Source organism: Castanea sativa, chromosome 10 (genome assembly GCF_040712315.1).
Source record: "Castanea sativa cultivar Marrone di Chiusa Pesio chromosome 10, ASM4071231v1".
Lineage (NCBI taxonomy): Eukaryota > Viridiplantae > Streptophyta > Magnoliopsida > Fagales > Fagaceae > Castanea > Castanea sativa.
In genome coordinates, this window is record NC_134022.1 from 1,971,208 (window position 1) to 1,998,333 (window position 27,126).

General features: G+C 32.2%; 1 protein-coding gene and 1 pseudogene across 1 annotated transcript; both read left to right on the top strand.

The window, feature by feature from the left end:
• Positions 1 to 9,896: 9,896 nt before the first annotated feature.
• Positions 9,897 to 13,602, top strand: LOC142612561 (vacuolar protein sorting-associated protein 25). The gene is made up of 7 exons (XM_075784651.1): positions 9,897 to 10,399; positions 10,732 to 10,817; positions 10,965 to 11,107; positions 12,060 to 12,113; positions 12,229 to 12,317; positions 12,417 to 12,492; positions 13,273 to 13,602. Exons 2-7 carry the CDS (start codon positions 10,759 to 10,761, stop codon positions 13,392 to 13,394), a joined length of 543 nt encoding a protein of 180 aa, XP_075640766.1. The 5' UTR covers positions 9,897 to 10,399; positions 10,732 to 10,758; the 3' UTR covers positions 13,395 to 13,602.
• A 6,235-nt stretch (positions 13,603 to 19,837) lies between these two features.
• LOC142613469 (alkane hydroxylase MAH1-like) lies at positions 19,838 to 21,799 on the top strand (annotated as a pseudogene).
• The last annotated feature ends 5,327 nt before the right edge of the window (positions 21,800 to 27,126 follow it).

A 27,126-nucleotide genomic window follows, 5' to 3' on the forward strand; every position in this document is an offset into this window, starting at 1 on the left:
TTTCTAGATATATGTTATATTTTTGTTGAACTACGTTATTTTGAATGTGGGTTGAAGACTTAAAGTGTATGCATTGCTTTTGGGATGTAAAAAAAAAAAATTCTCGATAGATGTTACATTAAATATTATGCAGATTGAAATGAGTTGTGTTACATTCGTGTCAACCTAACACGACTCGTTTATTAAGCGTGTCAAATGAGTTGGGTCAGGTCAACCCACCTTATTAACAGGTCGGGTTAGGATTGAAGGATCATGACACGATTATTAAATGGGTCAGGTTAGGATTGAGTCATTTAGTCAAATACCCCTACCTTGATATAACATGAACCCGACACTCTAACCTGAATTGACACCCCTATGGAACCCTATTAAGAGTATGTATTAATTTTTAGAGGTTATTTTTTGCTAAAACTCTTTAGAAAACAACTTCATCACGCATTAAGCTAGATGAAATAAGTCAAGAAATAGTTTTCCGACTTATTTTTAAGGTTGCTATTAAACATAAGAAAATAAGATAGTCTTCCAGTAAATACTTTTGAAAATACTAAATTTTAAAAAATGTTAACGGCAAAACAAGCAGAGCAACCGTATGAGATTAACCCTATTATAACCCATTTTATCTATACCATAATCTCTAATCATATACTATATAATAAAATTATAGAAATTGTGGTTGTGCCAAGTGAATATCTTATTTAATTGTCAAGTGATTGCAAAAATGTTTTAAATATAAATAACTTAATTGTTCTTATCAATTTTTCTTCTATTGGTTTATCAATTTTTGAGATAAACACAAAAAGTTATGGGCCCTAAGGGATGGTTTAGTCATTGCTAAGGAGCTTGGTTTGAGCAATTTAATTGTTGAGATGGATGCCTTAAGTGTTGTGATGCTCATGAACAATAATATTGTAAACTTGTTAATATGGAACCTTTGTTAATTAATTACAGGAATCTACTAATGGCCTTCCCTCAGCAAACGAATAGTCCACAGTCCACACCTTTTGTGAAGCCAATCAATGCATGGAAGCGTTTGCCAGACTTGGAGCGAGTTCTACCCCTCTTTTGTTGTCTTTTTGAACCCACCGCCTGTGGTGGCAAACCTTTGGGCTTTTGACAAATCAACTTTATGTTGTAATTGACTTTTTTATTCTTATTGAATGCAATCCTCAAGGTTAACCGAAAAAATAATAAAAATAGCAGAAGGTCCTTCTATTTACCCTACCTGATATTTTAATTTCTAGGTCCTTCAAGCTCTATCTACCCTACGTGATCAACAATTCAACATTACAGGTAGATATTTTTCTTCCTTTTTTTTTTCCTGTGCAAGGAAAAAAATAGTATACATATGATTTGGTCTTCTTTTTATATTTTATTTTTGGCCAATATCATGAAAACGAATCTAAGGTATAGTTCAAACTGAAATGAAGTTTGATTTTTTTTTTTTTAACAAAGGCTTGAATCTTAAGCTTCAATTTCTTGCAAATTTAGTGCATGTCAATCACTGTTTCCATTGATGCAAATTGGTGGATAATAATGTCCTAATGCATGGTTTGTAATTTTTTGCAAATTTATTATTAAAATAGAAAAATAAAATAGCTTATATCATATACTTACAAGTTACAATACAATAAAAGTTAGGTTTTAGAAGTCTTTGTTGTCCACATAGATATGTGTAAGGACATGATTCGCTCCACAACCTAAATAGAATGGACAATGGCCCAAAAAACCCAAAACAATGAATTTGTTAAAGAGTGGGCTTGATAATGAACATTCAATGAGTTAGATGATGGGTTAGTTAATATCAGAATAAATGACATAAACAGTTTGGACAAAGAAAAAGGCTCCTCAGTCAGGTTCGAGGAAGGTTTGTTCTTAAATATATATATTTGACTTATACAAATGTTCAAGTCCTTAATTACACAATACTTTTTCCTTCTTTAGTCTCAGATGTCCCCCTGGTCATAGGGTTCTTCCCTTTTATACGTCCTTCTCTTTTTTCATCTCAGCTCTCCACATGTAGATCAGATTGCTTATTTTCTTGATACTTGTCCCATCTGCACCTTCCCAAAGTCCCTGTGGTAGCTGTAAGGCTTGAAACTACTATTTAGGTATCACTTCCACATTAATGCAGCCAGGAGGTTAGATGCAGAGTATTTAATGCGGTGATAGCAGCTTTATACCCAGATCTTTCTCATATTTTTGGTGACTCACCTCCCATTGAAGTTTATCCTCCCAAGCATGGTTGCCCATTACCTAGGGCTTGATGGGTGGTTGGATTTCAGACCGCTAATCTACCGCCCGAGGAGGGGTAGCTCCTCGAACAACATCACTTGTTCACGGTGACTCGTCCTCTTCTTTGACTCAATAATCTTCCCGTCTTCATCAATACTTATCTGTCCTCAGTTTATCTGACGTCCTCAGACGCGGCCCATGGCCCAACATCCTTATTTGGGCCCTTCATCCCTACAATATGCTATCAAGATTATTTTATTATTTTTATATTTATGAAATATAAATAGTTTTTATAAGGATTTGTTCTTATCAACTTTTTCACTTCAACTAGAGTACGGTCAAGATTTTTTTTTTTTTTTTTTATGGTTATGAATTATCATTTATTCATTTGAATATTTTGCTTTTTAATACAAGGCTTTAAAAAAAAGTAGAGGAAATATCAATGTGACTTGCAGAATGGTAAAAACGATTCACCCAATTCTCTAATGTGTGTCCAATTCAATCATGATCCTATAGATATATGAACAAAGATTGGGTGAAGCCAACTGAATTAGGATCCAATCGAATTATTAGGATAATAATTCTACTTTACTATAGAGTTGCTAATTCTTACTCAAAATACCTTAGTCAAAACCAAATCGAATCCAAACACCTTAATTAAAACTAATCCAACCAAAATGAATGATAGTATATATAAATAATATTGTTATTTCAAATTGCAAATTTGCAATGAGGAATATCTACAAATTTGATTTTATAAATTTCTTTCTCCTTCACCAGCAATGGTTGGAGAAACAGTAAGTCATCTCTTTTTTGTTTTCTTTATTTATTTCCTTTTGGCGCCTATTGATTATCAGTGTACTGTTTCAAGATTACCGCTATTTTTAATATACCCAAATATATGAAAGTATGAATTTATTAATTTTTATGTTTATCAACATAAAATTAAAAACCTACATTTTATAAGTCTAAATATTAGTATAGGTACATTAACCAATATATTAGCTTAAAAAAACTTTTTTTTTTCAAATTTTTAATTTTTTACTGTACCAACTAAAACACCCGAAATATCTCCAGTACAGGCTTGTATAACTTGGTTTTCCAATATATTTTGGAGGAGTACCAGTATCAATTTAATAACCAGTATAATATATTTTTCCAGTACAACTGGTACCAGTATGGTATGTGTTGACTTCCCTGATTTGCATTGTATAGTACATTTGGAATTAAATGATAGGGTGGGTAAATTATGTAAGCAAAGCTTTGTATTTTGTTTATTATTATTTTTTTTTTGGGGTATGATTTACTTATGGTAAGACATGACCAAAATTGTGCAACGCACAACTTTAAACTAATATCAATAAAATTTGGGCCTAGAAGTCATGGTTGTGCAAAGTGGGTTTTTTTTTTTTAATGCAATAAATGGTTAAATTCTCATTAATTAGGATAGTTCACTTAAGGTAAAAGTCTATGTATCTTTTTTTTTAGAGATAATTACAATATGCTGCTAACCTCGCAGCTCGAACCTTTTTCCCCGAAACCCCCAAGCACTTTGTACATGGGGAGGTGCCAATTCAGCTACAAGGCCTTTGGCAAAGTCTATGTATCTAAGTTTCAAGAAATTTAAAATTATACTCTCAATTTAGGTAAAATTCTATTAGCTAAGTTTTAAGAAATTTAAATTCTGGATTTTTTTGCCATTTAGCATCATTTTTTTTGGCAACAATTTTGTTAGTTAGCATGTTTTAGAAACATTTTAGCAAACTAGCATCTCGAGTTTGTTAAACTCGATTTCAACGAACAAAACCGAGTCTCACTCACTCGATTTTGACGCTCTAGAATGCTAATGTGGAAATTTTTATACACATAGAACTCAAGTCTCATGCACTCGATTTACTGATCTGAGAAACGAAGAAGAAGAACAAAGTAGAAAGAAGGAGAAGAAGAAGAAAGAAGGAAAAGAAGAAGAAAGAAGGAAAAGAAGAAGAGGAAGAAGAAGAGACCTACGGCAAAATCAAACCCACTTCGTGAAGTCACCTTCAAAACCAAACCCACCCATGGCAAAACCAAATCCACCCCTCTGTTGCCATCTCTACCTGCAAAACCAAACCCACCTACAATCTTCTTCTTCTCCGTGTTCTCCAGATCAAAATATTTGATATTTCTTCTCCAAAGCATAAATTGAGTGTATTAGACTCAAGATCCACATATACAAAATATCCACATCAGCTTCTGCCATAGCATAAATCAAGTGTATTAGACTCGATTTTCATCATTGAAAACTCAAGATGTTTGTTTGCTAAAATGTTCTAAAAACATGCTAACTAACGAAATTGTTGCTAAAATGATGCTAAATGGAAAAAAAAAATCCTTTAAATTCTACTCAAACTAAAATTCTATTTTAAAAAATATTCAAGAATTTTTTTTAAAAATCTTAAACTTATTTAAATTATTTTGATCATCTATCATGATAATTTTGTTTAATATAGTAATAACTAGTATTATGCATGTGTGATGCACAGCTTAATAAAAATATTTTGATAATATAATTAAATTGAATAACAAATAAAATGGGAAAAAAAAAAGTTACATGGAAGATGTATATTATGTAAGTTCAAGTTTGGTATTTTTTTTTTCAAAAAAGAATATTGTAAAATATTTAAAAAACTATGGCAAATTGTAAAAATAGTATAACAATTATAAATGAAATCTCTCTCTCTCTCTCTCTCTCTCTCTCTCTCTCTCTCTCTCTATGTATGTATGTGTGTGTGTGTGTGTGTGTGTGTATATAAGATAAAAACAAAAAAATATCTATTTTGTTAAAATCTAAAAAATAAATGAATTTTGTATATTGGTCCATATATATAATATATCTAATTATAATGATCAATATAAACTTTTATAATTTTTTTTTAATAATTCATGTTTATTTATGAAGAGGGGATTATCCTAAAAGAATTAATTCAAAATTTAAGATTAAAAAATAAATTATACTTTTTTTTTTTGAGAAAAAAAATATATTGTACTTGTACACCTAAAAGAAATTTAATTTTTATTTCTTATTTTGATATTTAAATAATTTGTTTTAGTGTTGATTTTATTCAAATGGTTACAAGTTATATCACCCACTTAGCTGTAAAACCAACATATGTATCCATATGTAACATTCTATCTTAATAATAAATAAAAATATAATACCCTAACTTAATGTAACATTCTAACTTACTAATAAATAAATATAACACCCTAACTTAAAGTAATGTTTGTAATTGTATTGTGCTTTAGCCTTTAAGAACACATATATTATTTTTTTCTCATAAAAAAAACATAGATATTAATATTACACATGAAAAAATAATGAATTCAATAATTGAAACAGTTGAAAACAAAATTAAGCCGAAATCCCAATTCATTAATGAAAAAATATCCAAATTTCTGAACTTTTAAAAAAATGAAAAAGGAATTAAGTAAAGATAGACTTACATAGGAATTTGGATGGACGGATATAAGAACATTTTTAGATCATTCTTTTTCTCTCGAATCCAATTTAATGTTTAATAGCAAATTTTGCTTTTAATTAAAGAAGATAGATTACATGGAACAAAGCACAAAAAAAAAACCATAACAAATTAAATCCACAATAAAATATTGATGTCAACAACAAATAATCATGTGATAAGAAAATGAAAAATACAAATATATTGCTTGCTATATTGACATCTAAAAAAAACACTAAAAGGTGCGATCAAACATAGAATTTTAGCCTATCTATAAAACTTGTTGATAAAAATCATATAATATATAATAAAAAGGCAACAAATACACAAAATCTATTCAATTTGATGAAAGAAAAAAAAAAAGACATGCAAGGTTGTAGGTAGGGTAGAGAGGAGAAGGGAAGAATCTAGCATATAATTGTAAGGTATGTAGTAGAAAGAATAATACACTCAAAAACTGTGTGTATATATAGAAAGAATTTTAGGTTGTGAAAAAAATGATATGAACAAAAAGACAGAGTTTAGGTGAAACTCAAATAATTTTTTTAAAACTTTATTATTAGGAAAAAGATGACATAAGATGCAAATTTATTTGCAAATACAATGTTGTTTTTATATAAAAATTACTACAATAAGAAAGTTGCTTTTTTATTTTATAATACACTACATGTAAAAAATAAGGATTAGATAGATTAAATGAAGAATTTGGATTGTAATCAAATTAAGATTTTTATTAACTTAGAAATTATGAGAGAAAAAAATTGTATATCTTTTTCTTAAAATCTTTATAAAAAAATCTGTAATTTATTTAAATTATTTGGTGCAATCACGACTTCATAACCCTAATTTTGTTTAATATAGTATATGATATTTACACATAACACAGTACATACCATTCTTACGCCTAGCAGTTCAATATATGTTTGCATTTAGAAATCTAATCTATCTAAATTATGACTCTCTCGTTACCAGCTTTGTAAGATGACTAAAAAGAGAAGAAGACAAACAATGGAGAGAAATAATGGTAACCTTAATTTGGTTTAAATAATATTAAACCTACTCGTAGGCTCCATGTAGGGGTGGCAATATTTGACCCAACCCGCAAACACAACAAGATTTTTTGTGAAATGACATGCTTAAGCCACAATCAACCCAAATGACCTAATTTATATAAACAAATGTCATTTATATGTAACATAAATTTGGAGTCTAAAAAAAATTGGCTAATTACAAAAATTTGATGGTAATATTTACAAATTCTTCGTTGAAACTCTAAAATCTTAATCCTTTTAGCTTTTACCCACGGGTTGGCTTACATCCTATTGATTTTTAACTGGAAATCTTTTTTCTCTTTAATAAAATGTTGCCACATCATCCATAATGAAAATTTTAAAAAATAACACCATGTCAAATTTTATTTTTTGGTTGGGAAAATTAATAGATTTTCTTAACTTAAGAGAGAAAACAACACATAACACATTGAGATCTATCATCTAGGTAGCACATGCACAAATACGGGTATGCATACAAAACAACGACACAACAATTTTTGAAAAAGTAGGACACGGGTATAATGAGGATACATATATTAATTATATATATATATATATATATATATATATATATATATATTGATGTGGGATGAAAAACACTCAAACCACCCAAACCGTCCGTAGACGGTCATCACCTCGGCAGCCGTCCAGAAGTTATCCTCAGGACGAGGGTAACGAACAAGGACGTCCAGAGGGTGATAGCGAAGCTACATCCCTCGTCCGTGGGGTGCGCACAGCTTACCCTGAAGAGGACTCGTCCACATGGAGATCCATGGACTAGGATTTTACACTTGGAATCAGCAGGTGCACTCGACGAAGGAAATTCAGGACGAGGGTACCACACTTGGGAGAATCTCCGAATATAATGTGACAATCCCTTATCCCACGCATAACGGTCATGTATCCGTTGTGAAATAGAAATGTAACTCCTGGACGGTTATGGCAGTTACGTTTGAGCCTCGAATCCAGGAGAGGTTCCCATTTCGATAACCGTCTATGAAGGCACTATATAAAGGCTGATTCAGACAAGGCAAAGGTATGTTCATTTGATTACTCCAAAAAAGTTGGAACTCAGATTACTTAGAGGAAAAACTAACTTTACCATCGGAGGATTTTTGGCCGGCAGCCCCGGTCGCCTTTGATACGCTTTTCTTTCTTTTTCAGGCCGTAGAAAGAACCAGTAGTCCTTTCAAGTCCGAAGCATCCAACCTACTGATTTTCTTGGCATCATCATATATATATATTGTAAAGCTTATAAAATATTTTTTATAGCAAAAATAATTGTTTTTAAATAATTATTAAAAATTATTTTAGAAGAATATTAAAATCTATCCATTAATAATATAAACATGTGTCTACTGTTTACTTTTTTTTTTTTTTTTTGGTGGAGAAACTGTCTACTATTTACTTGATAATGAAAAAATAATTGTAAAAAGTTATTTAGGCGCGGTAGATTTTAATACATAAAAGACAAAATTTTGAAAAAATAGCATTTTTTTAGGGGATATTTGGCCTCTAGCATGATTATAGAAACAAATTTGTTAGTAAGCAAGGTTTTCAAACTATTTAAGAAAATAACATCTCAAGCCTTTGAGGCTCAAGTTTAGTGAAGAAATTCGACCCTTAAAGACTCAAGTTCCAAGTTGATGTGAATAACTAATCTACGTGGAACTCGAGTCTTAGGGGCTTGAGTTCCACACAGCGTAAAAGTATAGGAGAAGAAAGAAAGAAAGAAAGAAGAACCCAGAAGAAGACCCATGACATGCACAAACCTAGTCTCCGTCAAGCACATCCCGATCGTCTATCTATGGTATAGTTCATGATCTCCATCATCGCACACATGATCTAAAACAATTACACACACTCATAAATATGTGAATGATTTTATGGAAAAAGCTAAGAGAGATGAAATTGACTGAAATCTGAGAGGTTACAAATGGTTTTGTTTGAGTCTTCTTTTTCTTACACTATCTTCTAACTCAAAGTCCTTAGCAAAGTCAACGAGCCTTGACTTTGCAAATACCCACTTGATGGACTTGATCCTTCAAGCCCAGTAATCACTAAGCTACTATTATTATTTCTGTACACGCCCTAGGGAACTTGAGTTCCACGTGATTCTGATTTACGTGTGTCAACACTAGAACTCGAGCCTTGAAAACTCGAGATGCTATTTCTCCAAATAGTTTTAGAAAGGTGACAACTTACAAAATTGTTATAAAATTAAGGCTAAGTGAGCGTTTGGGAAGTGCGTTTTGTGCTTCCTACGTCGCATTTTTTTTTCAGCTGAGCACGCTTAGCACTATTCATTGTCCATGAACAGTGATTTTAGGTATGTGAACGGTAATTTTTTTATTGTTTTCAATTTTCAGCAAAATAAGCGGTATCCAAATGGAACCTAAATACAAAAAAAAAAAAAAAAAAAATTATTTATTTATTTTTACATATAAAGAAGGCATTTGATTTGCTGTGATATGCTCCTAGCATCATAATGTAGCATCATAATGTAATACACATTAAAATTTTTGATTTATTTTATTTTTTCTAAGATTACTGTAAGATTACCTTAATGTAAGATTATAATAAGGTAATATTACGGCTTAGTGTGAGTTTGGCTTCAAATTAAAAAGCCAGCTTATTTTACTATTCAGCTTATTTTTGTTACTATTTATGGGCACTACTGCACTTTTTGGTATTATTCATGAATCTCACTATACTATTTCAACTAACTTTTACCTTTATCTACAGTACTTTCAACAAAAAATTTTCAGTTTCAGCAAAATAAGTGATGCCAAACAGACCCTTAATCTAACATCGGATTTTTCTTCTTCTAAATAACCAAAATCTCTTAAACAATTTCGTTAGTTAGTAAGGTTTCGGAACTATTTAGCAATCTAACAAATCGAGTCCCTTAAAGTCAATTTTGCTCTTTGAAATCGAGCGAGGAGGAGTCGAGTTTCAGTGGGAAATCGAGTGTTTCACACTCGAGTTTCATACTCGAGAGTGAAACACTCGAGTTCGCCCTCTAATCTTCAGCAAAAACAACAAACCCAGATCCCACATGATCTATAGCAAACCCACACCCTCTAATCTTTAGCAAAAACAACAAACCCAAATCTCTTTGTTTTTTGTCTTTGTGTTTTGGGTTTTTGTTTGATCTCTCTGCTTTTTTGTCTTCGTTGGTTTCGTGGGTTTCTGTATGTCTTTATTGATATTTCTTTTTTGCTTGTTTGCGTACAGTTCACAGACTCGATTTCCACGACATTTTCATAAAAATCATGTGATAATCAATTTGCTATAGTGAACTCGACTCCCAAGTGCTCGAAATATTAGTCCCCTAAATAGTTTAGCAATAATGCTAACTAACAAAATTGTTTACAAATTAAAGATATTTTTTAAAAAATCCATCTAACATCGCGGCAAGCAATATCCCCTCGAAAAAGCACGGAACAAACAGGGGCAAAGGGTAAATTCGGAAGAGGAAGAAGAAGAAGAAAAAAAAAGAAGAAAAAAAAGAAGGAAGAAGATCGGCTCTCTCACGGAAGAAGAAGAAGAAGAAGATCGGCGTGAGAGAGTGAGACTTGGAGAAGGAGAGAGATCGAGAGGAGATCAGCGTTTCAGGTTTGAATTTTTACATTTGTTTTTTTTTTCTCCTGTCGCCGTGTCCGATTATTTAAAAAAAAAGAAGAAGCGAAGGACACGCGTGCAGCCGTGTCCCCCGAGCGACACGGGCACGACAGGCAAATTACCGTGTCCGTGCTTTCCAGTCAGTTATCATCTTATCTTCGTCAATGTCAAAAAAGTCTTTTTCATTTTTCATTTTACGGATAAACCCTTTTACCCAAAACAAACTCTGAAACTCCAAGTCGCCAAAAATAACTATCAGATTGGTCTTGTTTCTATGACATGTTGTTATTCATGTGCTGAAATTCTGTCCTCATTTAATTTTGCAGAGATGCTATTATTGTTATAATTGAGATATGCAGAAATTGGGTGATTTTAAGCTACCCCACTTCTTCAATTACCCTCCATACTTCACGTAAATCTTCTTCTCTCTCTCTCTCTCTCTCTCTCTCTCTCTCTCTCTCTCTTTCTATATATACTAATTATTTTGTGACATATCTTTTCAACATTGTGTTATTGAATCTTATTTTTCATTTGGAAAACTGGGTGTATGGTTTGTCAGCTTGCAGCCTGTAAGGGACACCCGTGAGAAGCAGGTACAACTTTGGAAGGATCTTATTCTTGACTACTGTAGAACACAAAAGATATTTGTGATTGGACTGGAAGAAGAAGATTTTGCGCTTTTTTCAAATCCTGTGATTGAAAGTAAGTCCTTTGTTTTTGTATAGTTTCTAATTTGATCATTGAAATTGGCAGAATGCCCTTCATTCTAGTGGATGGACTTGGTAGCTGTGCTTCAACTGTATTATTGTTCATTATTACTCAAGAAATTTCACTTCATTCATAAAAGTTCAAAATTTTTGGTGTTCTGGTGTATTTGGGGTTGGAGATGATCAGTTCTTCTCCATCTTGGAGGTTTTCTTCTTAACTCTTTTTTTTCCCACCCTGCAATAATTAATAAGTTAGTAAGGGGTGTTCCAAATTGAAGATGACATGAACTTGGGGATATCTTCTTCTGGGGCTTTTGATTGTAAAAGTTAGCTAAAATAGTATAATGGAATCTATGAATAATACTAAAAAGTGCAATTGGACCTATAAATAGTAGCAAAAATAATTAATGCCAAACGCACACATATGTATTTAATTATTCAAGAATTGGGAGACTAGAATAAAATCCTCCTAGTTATCGTAAAATATTATGAAAAGGAAAGTTAGGAGATCTTAAATATACTTTTAATTTGTATGGCCTTGCTTGAAGGTAAAACTTAGAAGGAATCAAGGTGGCTAACTGGCTATCTCCATAATCTGTTCTTGACCAGCCAAATAGGTATTGCTGGGGACAAAGCATCAAAGGGGATATTAATTGAAATGTTGGAATACAAGTTGAACTGTTTCCTCTCTTTTGACTATATTTTGTTGTGGGTAGTAGTTTTCAAATTTATTTGGACAATAATGGTTCTGAATGTTTATCATGTTGTATATAGCAAAAACTTTCCTGAACTCATGCCATGAATAATTACATGTTATTGGGAAGAGAATTATTAACAAAGTTGGCACCCCTGTGCAGGCCCCCAAAAATCTGTGGCATTATTTCTACAGTATGTTTTGCATGGTTTTATCCTTTATTTATATTTACTAATCGATTGTGATAGTGTAGGATCTCTAAGTCACGAAGCCAGGGCAGCATTCCTCTCAGCATTAGTTTCAGAAGGTTCGATATGGTCTAGATGGCATTTTTTTTTTTTTTTGGGTGCACTGTAAAAGCCTGCCCGGCTACATTTATAACTCGTGTATGTTGTTGAACAATTGCCATTCTGATGTTACAGGACGTGCAGAGTGGTTGGATAAAGGACATAGGAAATGTCTAATTCTCTGGCACCGTGTTCAAGATTGGGCTGACATTATCTTCCGCTTTGTGAGTTATAAGTGTAATTTTGATGATAAAATTTCACATCATTAGTTAGTAATTACTTATCAATTCTTTTGATTTAATTTTTCATGCATATTTGATTAGGTAAAAGATAATGGGTTGGAGGACAGTGTTATGACAGTCGAGGAAATACGTTCAGGGATTGAATCTCGAGGGACAGGTAAACTTTAATTGCATATAGTGTAGACCAAGTAATTTTGTAAATGATAGCAGAAACTAACTGTTTCATGATTGTATTGCTGTTGCTACTAAAGTATTGCATAAATTAGGAGATTTTTGGGGGAGGGTGAGGGAGATAATTTTGTTACTTCCATTTTTCTAATTAATGTTTTAGATGGAAGAAAATTTAAAGTGACGAAGGAAGATGTTTTCCTTCATTTCAGAAGATTAAAAATGAAATCTGATTTTCCTGGGATGAGTTGTTAGATAGTGTTTTTTTGAGGTCTGCCCCAGGGGCAAGGTCCAAATGTTTACCCGTGACCAACATGCTTTTGCCTCAATGCAAATAGCATGGGCCTTATAAAAGAAAGATGGGTAAATGGATGGGGTTTTTACACTGAGGGCCTATGTATATTTCACCGAGGGCAGACTGTGGCTCTTCACTGCATTCTTGATAATATCTTTTGCCTGTTATAGTATTTATGTAATTTAAGATGAACAAACAATTTAACATGGTCATTTTGGATGCTCATTGTTGTCATTTCTGTTAAGTGCTGTTTTGCTTCTTGTGAACAACATTGAGTGCTTGAGTCTAATTGCTTCTGGTTTGGTGTGGGTCTTAAAATGTTGGAACTCTCTCTCTTCCTCTCTCATTTGTGCATGCACACTTAAAAAAAATACTTTTGTTGACTTGTGATTTTGTATTAATTTTGGATGATTTTGGATGAAAGTTTATACACTTGGTGACTAGAATCTCTCTCTTCATCTGTGAATACTTCAGAGCTTCACGGGATTGACCGGACAATACTAATGCGAGCTTTGAGAGTACTAGAACAAAAGGGGAAGCTTGCTATATTCAAGGGAACCTCGGCTGATGATGAAGGCGTGAAATTCTCCATGTAATCCCTTCAGTTTGCTTTCTTTCTACAGAATATATATAATCAGGCAATGCTGGGTGTTGCTGCTGGTCTGTTATAAATGTTATTACTGATCTCATTGAGTTTCTTCGAATCTGTTTTGGGCCTTCGTCAGTTGGTGGAGACTAGCACCTGATGTATTGTTTGCATTAAATTTAACCTTTTCAAAGAATAAATTTGTCTTCCTTTTTATTTGAAGAGAGCCCCGTCACAAACCCTTTTTTTTAATGACAAGGGAACCCGGAACCTTTCTAAAGAAGAGTCATTTGGACTCTTCTCTCCTCTAGTCAGTAAAACCTATTGGCAATTGAGCCTACTACTATAATCAATTGCTAGGTAATTCAAGGGCTTTCACTTCTGACAAAGCTAAGTAGTTTATGCTCATGCCTAGGAGCAAGAGCCCCATCGCAAACTCAAACGCAAGGGTGACCATGGGAGCTTTAGAGTTAAAACACTTGAAAGCATTTGTGCATGTAGTTTGTGGTTGTTAAAAGTTAAAACAAAGATGCACCTGTTGTGTCCTAGACTTCTTATGCGTTATTTCGAGGCTCATTCGGTAACTAGTTAATTCTAGACTCTTATTTTTTGGTTCTTAATTGGCGAGTTACGTGTGTATTGGGTTTTAAAATTATGATTCATCGTTTTATTCTGGGGAAAGAAGATCATTTGTATTGGAGCTCATTAAGAACTAAGAAGTATAGGTTTCAATGTAAAACTGATAGAGGTTTAAGAGCTTGGCTTTTCTCAAGATTGATACGTATCTACAATGTCTTCGTTCTTATGTGAATATGGGGAGGATTTGTTGAGGGGGAAGAGTATGATACGAAGAGGTGGCTTAATCTTCTTCCCTAAAAATATGCCTAATTAATTTTAAAAAACCAGCAAATATCGAAACTAATTAAGAATCAGGCCAGAGAGCAATACAATTTACAACGCACCAAATGCCATATCCACCAAAAGACAAGCGATGACACATGTTCACTTGTTCAGACACCAAATGCCTTAAAAGCCCCCTGGATCAGTAAACAATAAAATTGCGTCAGCTCAGAGTTAGGATTTCAATTAAAGTGTGCTGAAATATGAACCCTCTTTTTCTTTTTCTTTTTCTTTTTTTTTGTGTGTGTGTGTGTGTGAATTGAACCCTCTTTTTTAATCCCATGATAATCCAAATTTGCATTCATTTAGTATTGACAAAGTATCAACAAATGGAAAAATACAAAATAATTATTTCTTAATAACTTACAATTCAATTATCTTTCAAATTGGAATTCGGCATGATAATCTCCAAATCATATATAATTGAGTTTGTACTAAACGTTATAGCAATTTTCTTTTCAATGTATAAATTAAAGAGTGTTAAAAAAGATCATATTTCAATTGAATCATTTGAATTTTTTCGTTTGAAAAAGTAAAATATTATAGCTGACTTACCCATGTTGTATGAATAAAGTAAAAGTGTCATTATTGAGTATGTGGTTGCGTGCATTTTTTTTTTTTTTTTTGCTAGGCCTAATTCCATTTTTGCCTATTTACGTGAGTGATTAATGCATAAATCTCACAAGACAATCACATAAACTTCAAATTAGAATGAACATAAAATATTGACATTTAAAAATAAAGGTCTCTGAACACACGTAATGCGTGCAATGAGACTAATATAAATTATTATTATTATTATTATTACTATTGTAGGGACACGATTTTCAGACCAAGCCCAAAATGTAAGGGATCTTGGCCCGGTGAACTCAGTACAATAAATTTGTAGAGAATTGGTTAAAGAGTTAGGCTTTAATACATGGATAACAGTTATATATGGTTTTGGATGATGAGCCAACAAGAATTGAACCCGGTTTGTGCGAGAAAGTTTGTCCTTGGCACAGTTCGAGAAGCTTTGTTCTAGTATATATTGGATGACAATGATTACAGGAGTTGTTGAGATTGCTACAGTGCTTTCTCTTCTCCTTTTTCCATCCCCTTTTCATGAAGGGTCTCTTCCATTATATAGTTCTTTTTGGATGATCTTAATCCTACACTTGTTGATCTTTTGAGCCACCATTTGAGTGCTTGTTTCTGGCCTTCTGTGAGTTGTGGTTGCTAAGGTAGTATTGTTTAGGGGTCTTTTCCACATAAATGCGGTCAGAAAGTTAGTTACAGGGCATTCAATGCGGTGTAGCAGCTTTCCCTTAAATATTCTTGAGTCCTTATCCCTCTTGTACGTTCATGATGCTCGTCCCTATCATTAGAACTTCTTGGAAGGTCACTTTGATCATTAGGACCTATACTTAATCTGCGTTTAGCTTATCCTAGGAGATATTCCTCCTCGAACTCGGACTCGAACTCGGACTACTCACGATCTCGGCCAAAGCCCTACGCTCTCGGCCGAAGCCCATGACCCTACAACTATTATTTAAACAATCAATATGTATCTAGAAGAATTACATCAAGCTTTAAAGTGGGAAAAGTCTTATATGCACCAGTCTCATGAGACCCATAACCATATCCCATTGACATGTGAGTTAAAGTGGAAAAATTCTTATACTCATCAGTCTCATGAGACCGACAAGAGATACTTTCTCCTTAATGTGATCAGCAAACAACAAAAGGCCTTAAAATAACCAGACATGAGCATAGTTGTCAGTATCGTACGATACGCAATACATATCGTATCATGTGTAAAAAGTTCCGTATCGTAAGTACTCATGAATCGTACGATACAATGTGTGTATCATATTGTAAAATTGTACATATTGTATGATACAAAAGCAAATGCTTTAAAATGAGATTTTTTTGTTAAAATTTGTATTTTTATTTGAATCTAACAAGTTGTTAGACTTGTTTTAAACACAAAATTATTAAGTTACTTAATTTAACCTAATAAAAAAATATAATCATAAGTGTTTTTCTCTTCTCTTTCTTTTGCAAAATATGGACTACACAATATACATTTGCACTTCACTTTAATATTTACAAATTTATTTTCTATACTATAAATAAGATATTAATTGATAATAAAATTATTTTAAAATTTTTTTCAATATTGTTATAAGTCCAAGAAACTAGAATGCCAAGAAACTTTTGTAAAAATTATTAAAATAAAAAGAATAAGAAGAGATAGTAAATGTTAATGACGATGATAAACATGATAATGATATTGACTTAAATAAGGTTGATTAGCCAATATAATGAAAATAAATTATTATTATTGGGTCATTTGTAATATATTATCACTTGAATTTAAGCAACTTGAATGTGTATGTCATAATTAAGCACGTGCTAGTTTGATTTACTTAGTTAGCCTGTTAAATATTATTACATATGTGATGAATAAATTAGTCATTAGTTGAATATATTATAAATTTCTAATGAATATACCCTTTATATATGTATATTCATAATTTTTTTACAAATTTTATTAAGTGTTTGTGTATTTTACAATATATGATACAATACAATATACGATACAGAAAAATAAAAAATTGATTCATGATACGATTCACGTTTTGATAACTATGGACCTAAGCATTTGATTATTCACTTGAGGTATATACACTTCCTATCTACACACACCAGTTTATTAGAGGAGGAATCATTTGGAATAGTTTTATTTTTTCTTCTAATTTTGAATTCTTAAAAGATGACATTTCTCTTTAATGAATAATGAAGTGTTAGACCCACTGCAAGTGAGGGTCTAGTATATATTGGACGCATCTTGCAAGATTAGAAAAGTCTATTGGTATTCAGGTGGCATGAAAATTAGATGGCCAAGTATGTGGCTTTGTCTCATTGCCTTAAGATTTAAGAATACCATGTGGTTGTGTTTTAAAAATAAACATTTGCTATTTACCGTTCATATGGATTCCTTAACGCCATCCAAATGGATGTGGAGACATCACATCAGACGTGTGTTTATATGAAAAAAAAGTTATATATGCCAATAATGCCATTCATCCAAATGGATGCGGGAGACGTGTTTATATGAAAATAAAAATTAAGTTATTTATGCAATTTTGCACGTATTTGACAAAGAGATGACATTTTCCTCAAAAAAAGAAAAAGAAAAAAAAGATAACATTTGTAAATGATAGTTATTTACTACAAAAACAAGCCCCTCCCTTGATTTGTGGGGTAGTTACTACTAGCTGGAAATAACTACAATCCATTACCTACAAAGAGAAGATTTGATTCTATAAAAAAGCTCTCCAACATCATCCAACATTAATGTAGACAAATCAAAAATTTTAATACCTCTATCAAGAAGAATTTGGTTTTCAACAAATGCTGGCATCTCAGATCCAAGTGTTCCAACTCAATTAGGAGTTACTAATTATTATTATTTAAAATTTTAGAGTAAACAGTAATTAATTACTCACTCCAGGTTTGGAGAAATGTCATAAACTCCCCTCTTATTTTTATAAACAACACTGCACCCTTAATTAAGGTTTTGATTTATTCAACAAATAACCCCATCATCATTTACATATTTCCATAACAAAGGGTGAAAGTAAAAAATAATAATCTCATTTTAAAAAATATAGGGAAAATTGCATTAAACTCACCTGTGGTCAGTTTGCCTATCTGTGATTTAAAAAGTGACACTCTACCCACCTGAGATAAGTTTTGTTTGTCTCCAGTTACCCACCTCTATTAAAAACAAGGATAAATTTGTATTTTTATTACCCTTTTATGTCTCTCTCCTCCCAAAACATAAAAAACTAAAAAAAATCAAAAGAAAAGAAGATCTAAAAGTTAGGTTTTGTAAAAATTAAAAACATTTAACCAAAACAATCCTCCAACTAAAATTAAGAACACTCAATCAATCTTGATAACTCTATTTTCTTCTCATCATTAGCACAATAAAGATAATCCAACCAAATGATATTTCTTTGATTTGTGTGTGTGCAAATGCAAGTAAGATGAGATCTCTTTCAATAAAGGAAAAGGAGAGGGTAATGGTTGATTGGGAGGCACTGTTAGAAGCCCAAAACCACACCAAACTCAGTTTCTTTATTAAAAATGTCTACACGTGCACCTCTGCAATGCCATTGTTTATATTGACTCTATCTAAGATTCTGAGTACTTGTCACGTTGTTAATTGTTGTGGCTGCTTTACAACAGTGAAATTTGGAAAGCAATTCTTCAATCCATATAGAAAATTTCACGTGAATGAAACTAATGGGAATGCTGATACATGGAGGTCTGATTTTAAGTATAATACGTTGTACAATTGCCTTTCCTTCTTGATATTTTTTAACTATAGTTTTTTCATGCACTAAGGGCAACTGTTTCTGAAATTGAAAACCTGCACATTGTTCGGTTGTTTCGCTCCTAGAACCATGTATGGCTCGACTCTTCGTCCTTTCATGAATAGTTCAAAAAAATAATTAGTCATGTCCCATACTCTATCAAAGTTTAGATCAAATATCCACATAACCCAAACTTTCTCAAGAAAGGCCAATACAAAGTATTTTTAATTTTTACAAGAAAAATATTATATTTGTCCTTAAATTTTATAAAACCTAGCTTTTTAATTTTTTTTTTTCTTAATTTTTTTAGATTTTTATATTTTAAGAGGAGGGAGATATAAAATAATAGCAAAAATATAAATTTATTCATATTTTTAACAGAGGTGAGTAACGAGAGAGTAACAAAACTTATCTCATGTAAGTAAAATGACATTTTTCAAATCATCGATAGGCAAAGTGATTTAGAGTCTAAGGGAATTTATTGTGATTTCCCAATATATATGAGTTAGAATTTTCATTGAGATTTTTGATGCACTCCTAGAGAATGTGGATTTCAACAAATGCTGCCATCTCTTTAAATGCTCCAACTAAAACTATTAAACTAATTGAATTGCGTATCTAGCTAGCCATTTTGTGTGCCACCTGGTAAATTCAAAATAAATACGTTGAATAAGGTATATTCAAAATTTATCACTAAATGATATAGGTACCCGTTGAATTGAAACATAAAACATATTGAATGACACTAGATTGTTGGAAATTTCGACTCGGGCCAATCTATCTTTATTTGCTCTTTCAATGAATACATAGAAAAAGGTGGGCCAGTCTAAATTTTCAACCAAATGATATTACGTACCCGTTTGTCATTGTTGGATTTTTGACCAAATTATATAGTATCCATCTTGGTCTTGCTCGTGCATATGTCATTGTTGAAATTACCCGTTTGTCTTGCTCGTGCACGAATGTACTGTTCACGGATCCCACAAATTTTACTTATAACTTTTTCATTAAAAATGGGTCTTAACACTATTCACACATTTAAAAATTATTTTACTACAGTATTTTCAGTTTTTAATTTCAACCAAATAAGTTCTATCTAAATGGACTCTTAATAACCAGCTTTATAAAAGCCACCTTAAAGACCACGTAGAAACAACCTCAAAAGATTGTTTAGATACCAAACCCAATGGCTATATTTGATTACATTATGATATTGATGCCATTTCTTTGCTTTCTCTTCCTCTTTCATTGGAGTTGGAAGAGGATATCACCCATTACAAACTGGCCAATTGTTGGAATGTTGCCTGGGCTTCTTTGCAAAGGCACCACATATCCATGAGTATGCAACCCAAGTTCTGAAACAAAGGGGTGGGACATTTTGGTTCAAAGGACCATGGTTTGCAAACATGGACTTTTTGGTCACTTGTGATCCCATGAATGTGCGCTACATATCAAGCAAAAACTTCGCCAACTATCGAAAGGGTCCAGAGTTTAAAAAGCTTTTTGAACCTTTCGGTGATGGGGTTCTCACTTCTGATTCAGATTCATGGAAATCCTTCAGGAAATTAATTCATTCGCTGATTAAACACAGAAAGTTCCAGCTATTTCAAGAGAGATCTATGCGGCAAAAAGTATCACAAGGCCTTTTCCCTGTTCTTGATCATGTATCAAGACTAGGAACTGAGCTGGACTTGCAAGATGTTTCTCAGAGGTTTAGAGCATCCACAGCAGTAGAGCTAAAAAATTAGCTTTTTATCTCTATCAAAAGTTACTTTATTTATTTTACCTATATATATCTACACACATGCTACAGCAGTAGATCTATTTTAGTTTTCAACACAATAAAATAATATAAACATCACAATAAAATAATATATTTTCTACAATAAAATAATATATCTCACAACTCAAAATTCATTCATAGCACCAACTACAATAAAATAATATTTTTTTTGTTTAACTCTCATGAACAATGCACATCTATCTATAGATGTGCACTATTCATTAGAGCTAAAAAAAATAGATTTAGCTCCACTGCTGGAGTATGCTTTTTGGTGTTTGAAGAGCTAAAAAATACCAATATACTAATATACCACCACTGCTGTGAGTGCTCTTACCTTTGATAATACATGCTTGCTGGTTCTAGGCTTTGATCCAAACTGCCTTTCTGTCGACTTACCAGAAGTGGCAAGTAGAAGAGCATTCGACAAAGTAGAGGGGGCTGTGTTTTACCTGCATATGGTGCCGGAATTCATTTGGAGGATACAGAAATGGCTGAATATAGGAGAAGAGAAAAAGCTAAGCGGAGCCATGGAGACCTTAGATAGCTTCTTGTACCAGTGCATATCATTGAAGCAAGAAGAATTTCGCAGGCACAGAGACCAAATAGAACAAGTTGATGAGGAGAAGGATGAGGATTTTGACTTATTAACAGTTTGCATGGCAGAAAAATTAGAAGAAGAAGAAAAGGAAATTGGAGGAAACTTACACATGGATGCTTACAAAAAATCTGAGAGATATCTAAGAGACATTGCTTTCAATTTCACAGCAGCTGGGAAAGACACTGTGAATGCAGCTCTTACATGGCTTTTCTGGCTAATTATCACACACCCTTCGGTTGAAAAAAAGATTCTAGAAGAGATCAAAGAGAATTTACAGGCCAAAGAAGGTGGAGATTGGAGGTTTTTCAATGTAGAAGAGCTAGGTAAACTAGTTTATCTCCATGCAGCCATTTGTGAGACCCTTCGGTTATACCCATCAGTACCTTTCAATCAAAGAGTCTTTATTCAACCAGACACTCTTCCAAGTGGCCACCGTATTGAAGCAAATACGAAGGTAATGGTGTCTCTGTATTCAATGGGAGGTATGGGGTGATGATTGCTTGGAGTTCAGGCCTGAGAGATGGATCAACGAGCAAGGAGGAATCATTCACGTACCATCTTACAAGTTTATTGCGTTTAATACAGGACCTAGGAGTTGCCTGGGTCAAGACTTAACTTTCTTTCAAATGAAGACAATTGCAACCGCTATACTTTGGAATTATCGTCTTCAAATGGTTGAAGGTCATCCTATTTCTCCATGTCTTTCCGTTATGCTGCATATGAAACATGGTTTGAAGGTTAGGGTCTCCAAGAGAAGTGATGTATGAGGACGGGTATGGTTTTTTTAGGACGAGTACTTGGTGGTGGAGATTGTAGTAATAATGACAATAAAGCATGCATGGCTCTCTTTTGACTAGTTCTATTGTATATCTGTATGACATGCTTGCACAACAACAATAGTAGCATGATGCATGATTAGTTTATATTTATACGTAAGTGATACTTATTTTGTAAGATTTGATGTAAGAATAATTTTAAATTATCAATCAAGTAGGAGCGTTTAATGAAAAAGATAGTATCCAATAATAACATTTTTTTTGGGTGCCAAGTTATAATAGTTTCACCAAGAGCCTTGTACTAAACTGGTTGTTACATTTTGATTTTTTTACGGAAATATCCATAATAGTAATCTTTCATTCTCATTATAGCTATTAGATTATATATATATATATATATATATATATATATATATATATATATATATATATATATGAGTTTAAGTTACACCAAGAGTTACACATTTTTTAAACCGTTAGATTTAAGTAGATCCAACGGTTAAAAAAAGACCATCATTATTACAAATATTTTTATACTTATCTCTAAATCCAAAAACGTTTGACGTCTGATTCTCTCTCTCTCCTCCACCATTGTTCCACCTCAACAGATTGCCAGCAGAAGAAAAAAAAAAAAAACCAAGCCGAACACTAACAATAATGGGTTAATCCCCATATGGTGGTGGAAGGAGTACACAGATTTGGTTAAAAAATAATAATATAAAAAACAAACTAGCCAATTCAACAAGCAAACTTGTTTCAAATTATCAGAACTTTGATGCTCTAAAGTCCAAAGAGCTTTTTGGATGGAAAAACTAATGAACACACTATTTGGCTATTGAATTGTCCAAAGAAAGGTATCAAAGAAAAACCACAGCCATAGACTATTGTAAGATTCTGTAAAGTGTAAACCAGTGCCAAAATCCGATAGTGTAGGATCGAGGGTGGAATTTACGAACTCTGGTGAACGAATCCCAGTCGAGAAGTCCTCTCTCGTAATCTTGAGTATTTGGGCCTCGGGATTGACACCTAACACTTGGTACGTCACGTTCATAGTCTTTATGGTAGCAACACTTCCCTGGCAATTGAGCTTTAATCCAGGATAGCCACAACTATATGGTCGGTTATCTCCCCAAAAAAGAAAACCAATGTTATTCAACTTTCCACAGTTAAACATATTGCTACAGCTCTCGTACATATCTTCATCGCATAAAGATAGAGGAATCTTGATGAAAAAGAAGAATATGAAAAATAAAGAAATAAGAAAAGGAGACGATGAGAGAACCCACGAATTCATTTCTTGAGAGAAACTGAAAAAAATAAAAGGTGCTCGGCTTGGTTTTTTTTTTCTGCTGGCAATCTGTAAAGGTAGAACAATGGTGGGGGAGAAAGAGACAGAATCATAGAGAGAGAGTCAAACGTCAAATGTTTTTGGGGTTTAGAGATGAGTTTAGAAGGTAATAAATGAAAGTAATTAATGAGATCCTAATAATAATATTTGTAATAATAATGGTCTTTTTTTAATCGTTGAATTTACTAAAATCTAACGATTTATCAAATGTGTAACTTGAACCTCTATATATATATAACCGGACATCAAAAAATGTCTTTGCCAAATCTATACATTGAGAACAAAAGAAAGGTATCATAATGCTATGAAATTAATGGCCCATAGTTAATGTGGCTGAACTTTATTACAATACGTTAGAAAGTTTCAAAATATTATATTACAAAAAATTGCTAGCTGTTTTTGACCACTTCAAATTAAATCAAATAGTAAACACTTATGCATATACGGTAACTTATTATAACATAAAATAATTCAGCAATAGCTATATATTTAACGGTTGAAAACCTTCCATATATGACGTTATCATATCATATTCAAATAAGAAAGTTTGAATACAAAACGTTTAGAATGGAAAGTTTATATTTGTAATAAAATTAAATATGTTGGCAATTATGGTATTAATTAATATCACGATAACGTTCAAAAAATTTCTAATTAAAAACCATTGACAATAGCTATTCAAATTTTGAATTATATTTGAATTTCAAAATTTAGCTATCAACGTATCTAATATTAATGCTCTGTTTGTTTCAGCATCAACGTTTTCTGAAAAATGATTCATTTTTCAAACAGCATTTTCTGGAAAACTATATCATTTTTCAGTGTTTGGTAACAACCTTGAAAATGAGCTTGAGAATGTTTTCCGGTGTTTGGTATGCAAATTTTTATTTTTTATATTTCTTGTGTAATTTAAAACATGTGTATTATGTAAACCAACTAAATAATAATAAAAAACCAAGAATGAATTTGGTTTTCATACTAAAATTTTGACAATAGATACAATCAAAATTAGTTGTCAAATTTTCATGATCTCTACCACTCATCTTGCTCATATATATGGACAGAAATATCCACACACACACGCACACGCGCGCGCGCACACACACACACACATATATATCAACCATTTGTCTATATACATAAAATTGATAAGAGAATACGTCTTTAATAAATACAAATAACAATAACTTTTAATTTTCTACTCTTTTTACTGGTATATTAATTGTCTACTATGGTCAACCACAAGTCTTTAATATTACTCAAAATTATGTATTAATTCATATAATGCATCTACATAATATATCATTACTGTATAGTATCTACATAATATATCTATCAACGAAAAATATTATCCTATGTAAAAGCAATTTAGAGCCATACAGGCACTGTGTTAAAAATTTTGTCTTTGCTTCATTCATTCATTCTTTCTTCTTTTTTATATTTTTAGCACTTTTATGTGCAAAAAAAACTTCTACCTGGAATCCATCAAACCAAAAATTTCTTAGAAAAAAAATAAAATCAAGTTTAAAATTCAGAGTAAAGAATTGTGATTTTGGTAGAGAGAAATGAAATAGTTACCGTTGCAAATATGTTCTCTTTTGCAAGTTGGTAGAGAGGAATGAAATAATTATTGAGCAATGAGGGAAAAAAAATATACTCAGAGAACTTTGTTGTAAAGGGAAAGAGAAATATAGAGAGAGAGTGAGAGAGAGAGATCTATGGAAGAGGAGAAACCAGAGTTAGCAATTGTGAGGGTGTGAGGAAAGAAAAAGAAAAGGGAAGAGAGAAAGAGTGAAAGAGCATACTGTGAGAGAGAGATTGTTTTCCAAAATTTTTTTTTGAAAAACAACCTATACAAAACAAGCTTTATTTTTATTAGGATTTTCCATTGACTAAAGATAGTTTTTTTTAACCAGTTTTTCTTTGTACTACCAAATACTGGAAAATGTGAAAAATTATCTTTACAGAAAGTTTTTCAGCAAAACAAACAGAGCGTAATGGATAACTGATTTTCTTAATTCACATAATGAGTATTAAAATAAATATGATATTTTTATAAAAATATCCAACACCTCTTAATACATGAATTGCTCGGGTCTTCTTTGGTCTGTTTTGTTAATATGAAAGAAGTCAGAAGATGGTTCTTGAGATTTTCTAAAGCCTGAAATGTTTGTAGCAATCGAAGTTTTATTCTTCTGGGCATCCACGAGCCATGGTCACTAATATTGATTAGGTATAACTTAAAATTTTGAGGGTAGAATTAAGAAAATGGGTATATTGCTCTTATACTTCAACTATTCAGGGGTTTTTGCTTTTGGATTTGGAAATCTATGGTCTTCAGTTTATCTTTGTTCATAGCTCTAGTCTTTCTACAGCCAAAGACTAAAACCCAGTTTTTTCTTTTTTTGATTCAATGAAACATATTTTCTTTTTAGTTATGCTAACGGGTGTCCTTAGGACAATAGTCAACAATTCATTTTAAGAAATTTTTGACACTACTTTTATGAGAAATGGAAAAAAATGTCAAAATATTAATTGTTTTTTTTTCTTTTCCCATAAAAACTTTTTTTAAATTAATTATTAACCATTATCTTAAATAAGAGCATTCGTTAGCATTTCTTTTCTTTTTTTTGTTTTTTTTATTTATCCATGTGTGGTCACGTAGCAAGTTAGTGAATCTAAAGGTAGACTAAAGGAAGTCTCGATTTGGCAAACGTGAATAGTTCATGAAGTGAATTGGGTAAAATAAAAGTTTAAGGGATGTAATAACCACTACCCGAAAGTTTAGGGAGGTATCATGGCATTTTTCTCTATTGTAATTATTGAATTTTAAAAAAAAATTTAAATTTTAAAAAAAGGTCCCTAAAATCTTTTCCCCCCTCCTTAAAAAAAGAAAAAGAAAAAAAAAGGGTTATTTAAATACCACAATCCCCTTTCCACTCTTCCCCTCCGTACAAATACACAGTTGAGCAAAATTATTGAGTACTGTGGGAGTAATTGTATCTCATCTCACATAGATGTTGTGATTTATCATGACATTTTATATTGGGAGCTCAAGGCATTAAGGTTAGCCACGTTTAAATTCCATTCTCTGTATTCATCCCTGTAAATGAAAATACAAATCTGCTTATACGCATTTCTTTAGAAAACAATTTGGCTAAATTCTGTGTTTCTGTTGCAAAGAGAAATTCAAAGGAAATACCCACTAATTTCAAGTCACTATAGAACACATTGAAAATGACTTTTCATCTTCCTTTATTATGGACCCATGTGCAGACTTGTAGCACTCTTCATTTGAAACAGTTAAAATGTTAACAAACCCTTTTTTTTCTTTTTTTCATGAATTGGAAACTATAAGATCATGAGCACTCAACTGAGACTTCTTGGGAAACAAATTAATATGAAAACCACAAGATTAAGGTGCATATTATAGGTAACTAGAAACATTAGCAGGCTTTGGAATACCCATATTTTGTATGTTTAGAACTTTGTTGTTATGTCAAGACGTTTATAACTCAACCAGTACCTCCTGGTGTTTCTAACAAAGACATCTAGGATTTAAATCCTGCCTCCTTTCCCTAAGTATCGAATAATCAACAAAAGAAAGAAAAAAAGAAAATAAAGAAGAGAGCTTTAATTTTTTTTTTTTAATGGGTAAATAGAGGAGGAGGGGGAGGTGGGTTTTGACTTCCGAATCCTTGATTTTGGGCACTACAAAGGACATCAATAATTCTAGGCTATCACTCGAACCCCAACTTTGTCGTTTTCTTGGGAGAAAAAGAAAAAAAATGTTTAATCTCTTCCTGAGCTATTTGTGGTTTATATGTCTGTTGAAATTAATAATCAACATGGTCATTGGTTTGTGAGCCACTTAGCATTTCCTGCCTCCCATAAACAAGGGATATACGGTGAAGATGTAGCTTTAATCCTATGTGGGTATGTGATTTGTATTTACCTATCAAAACAAAGT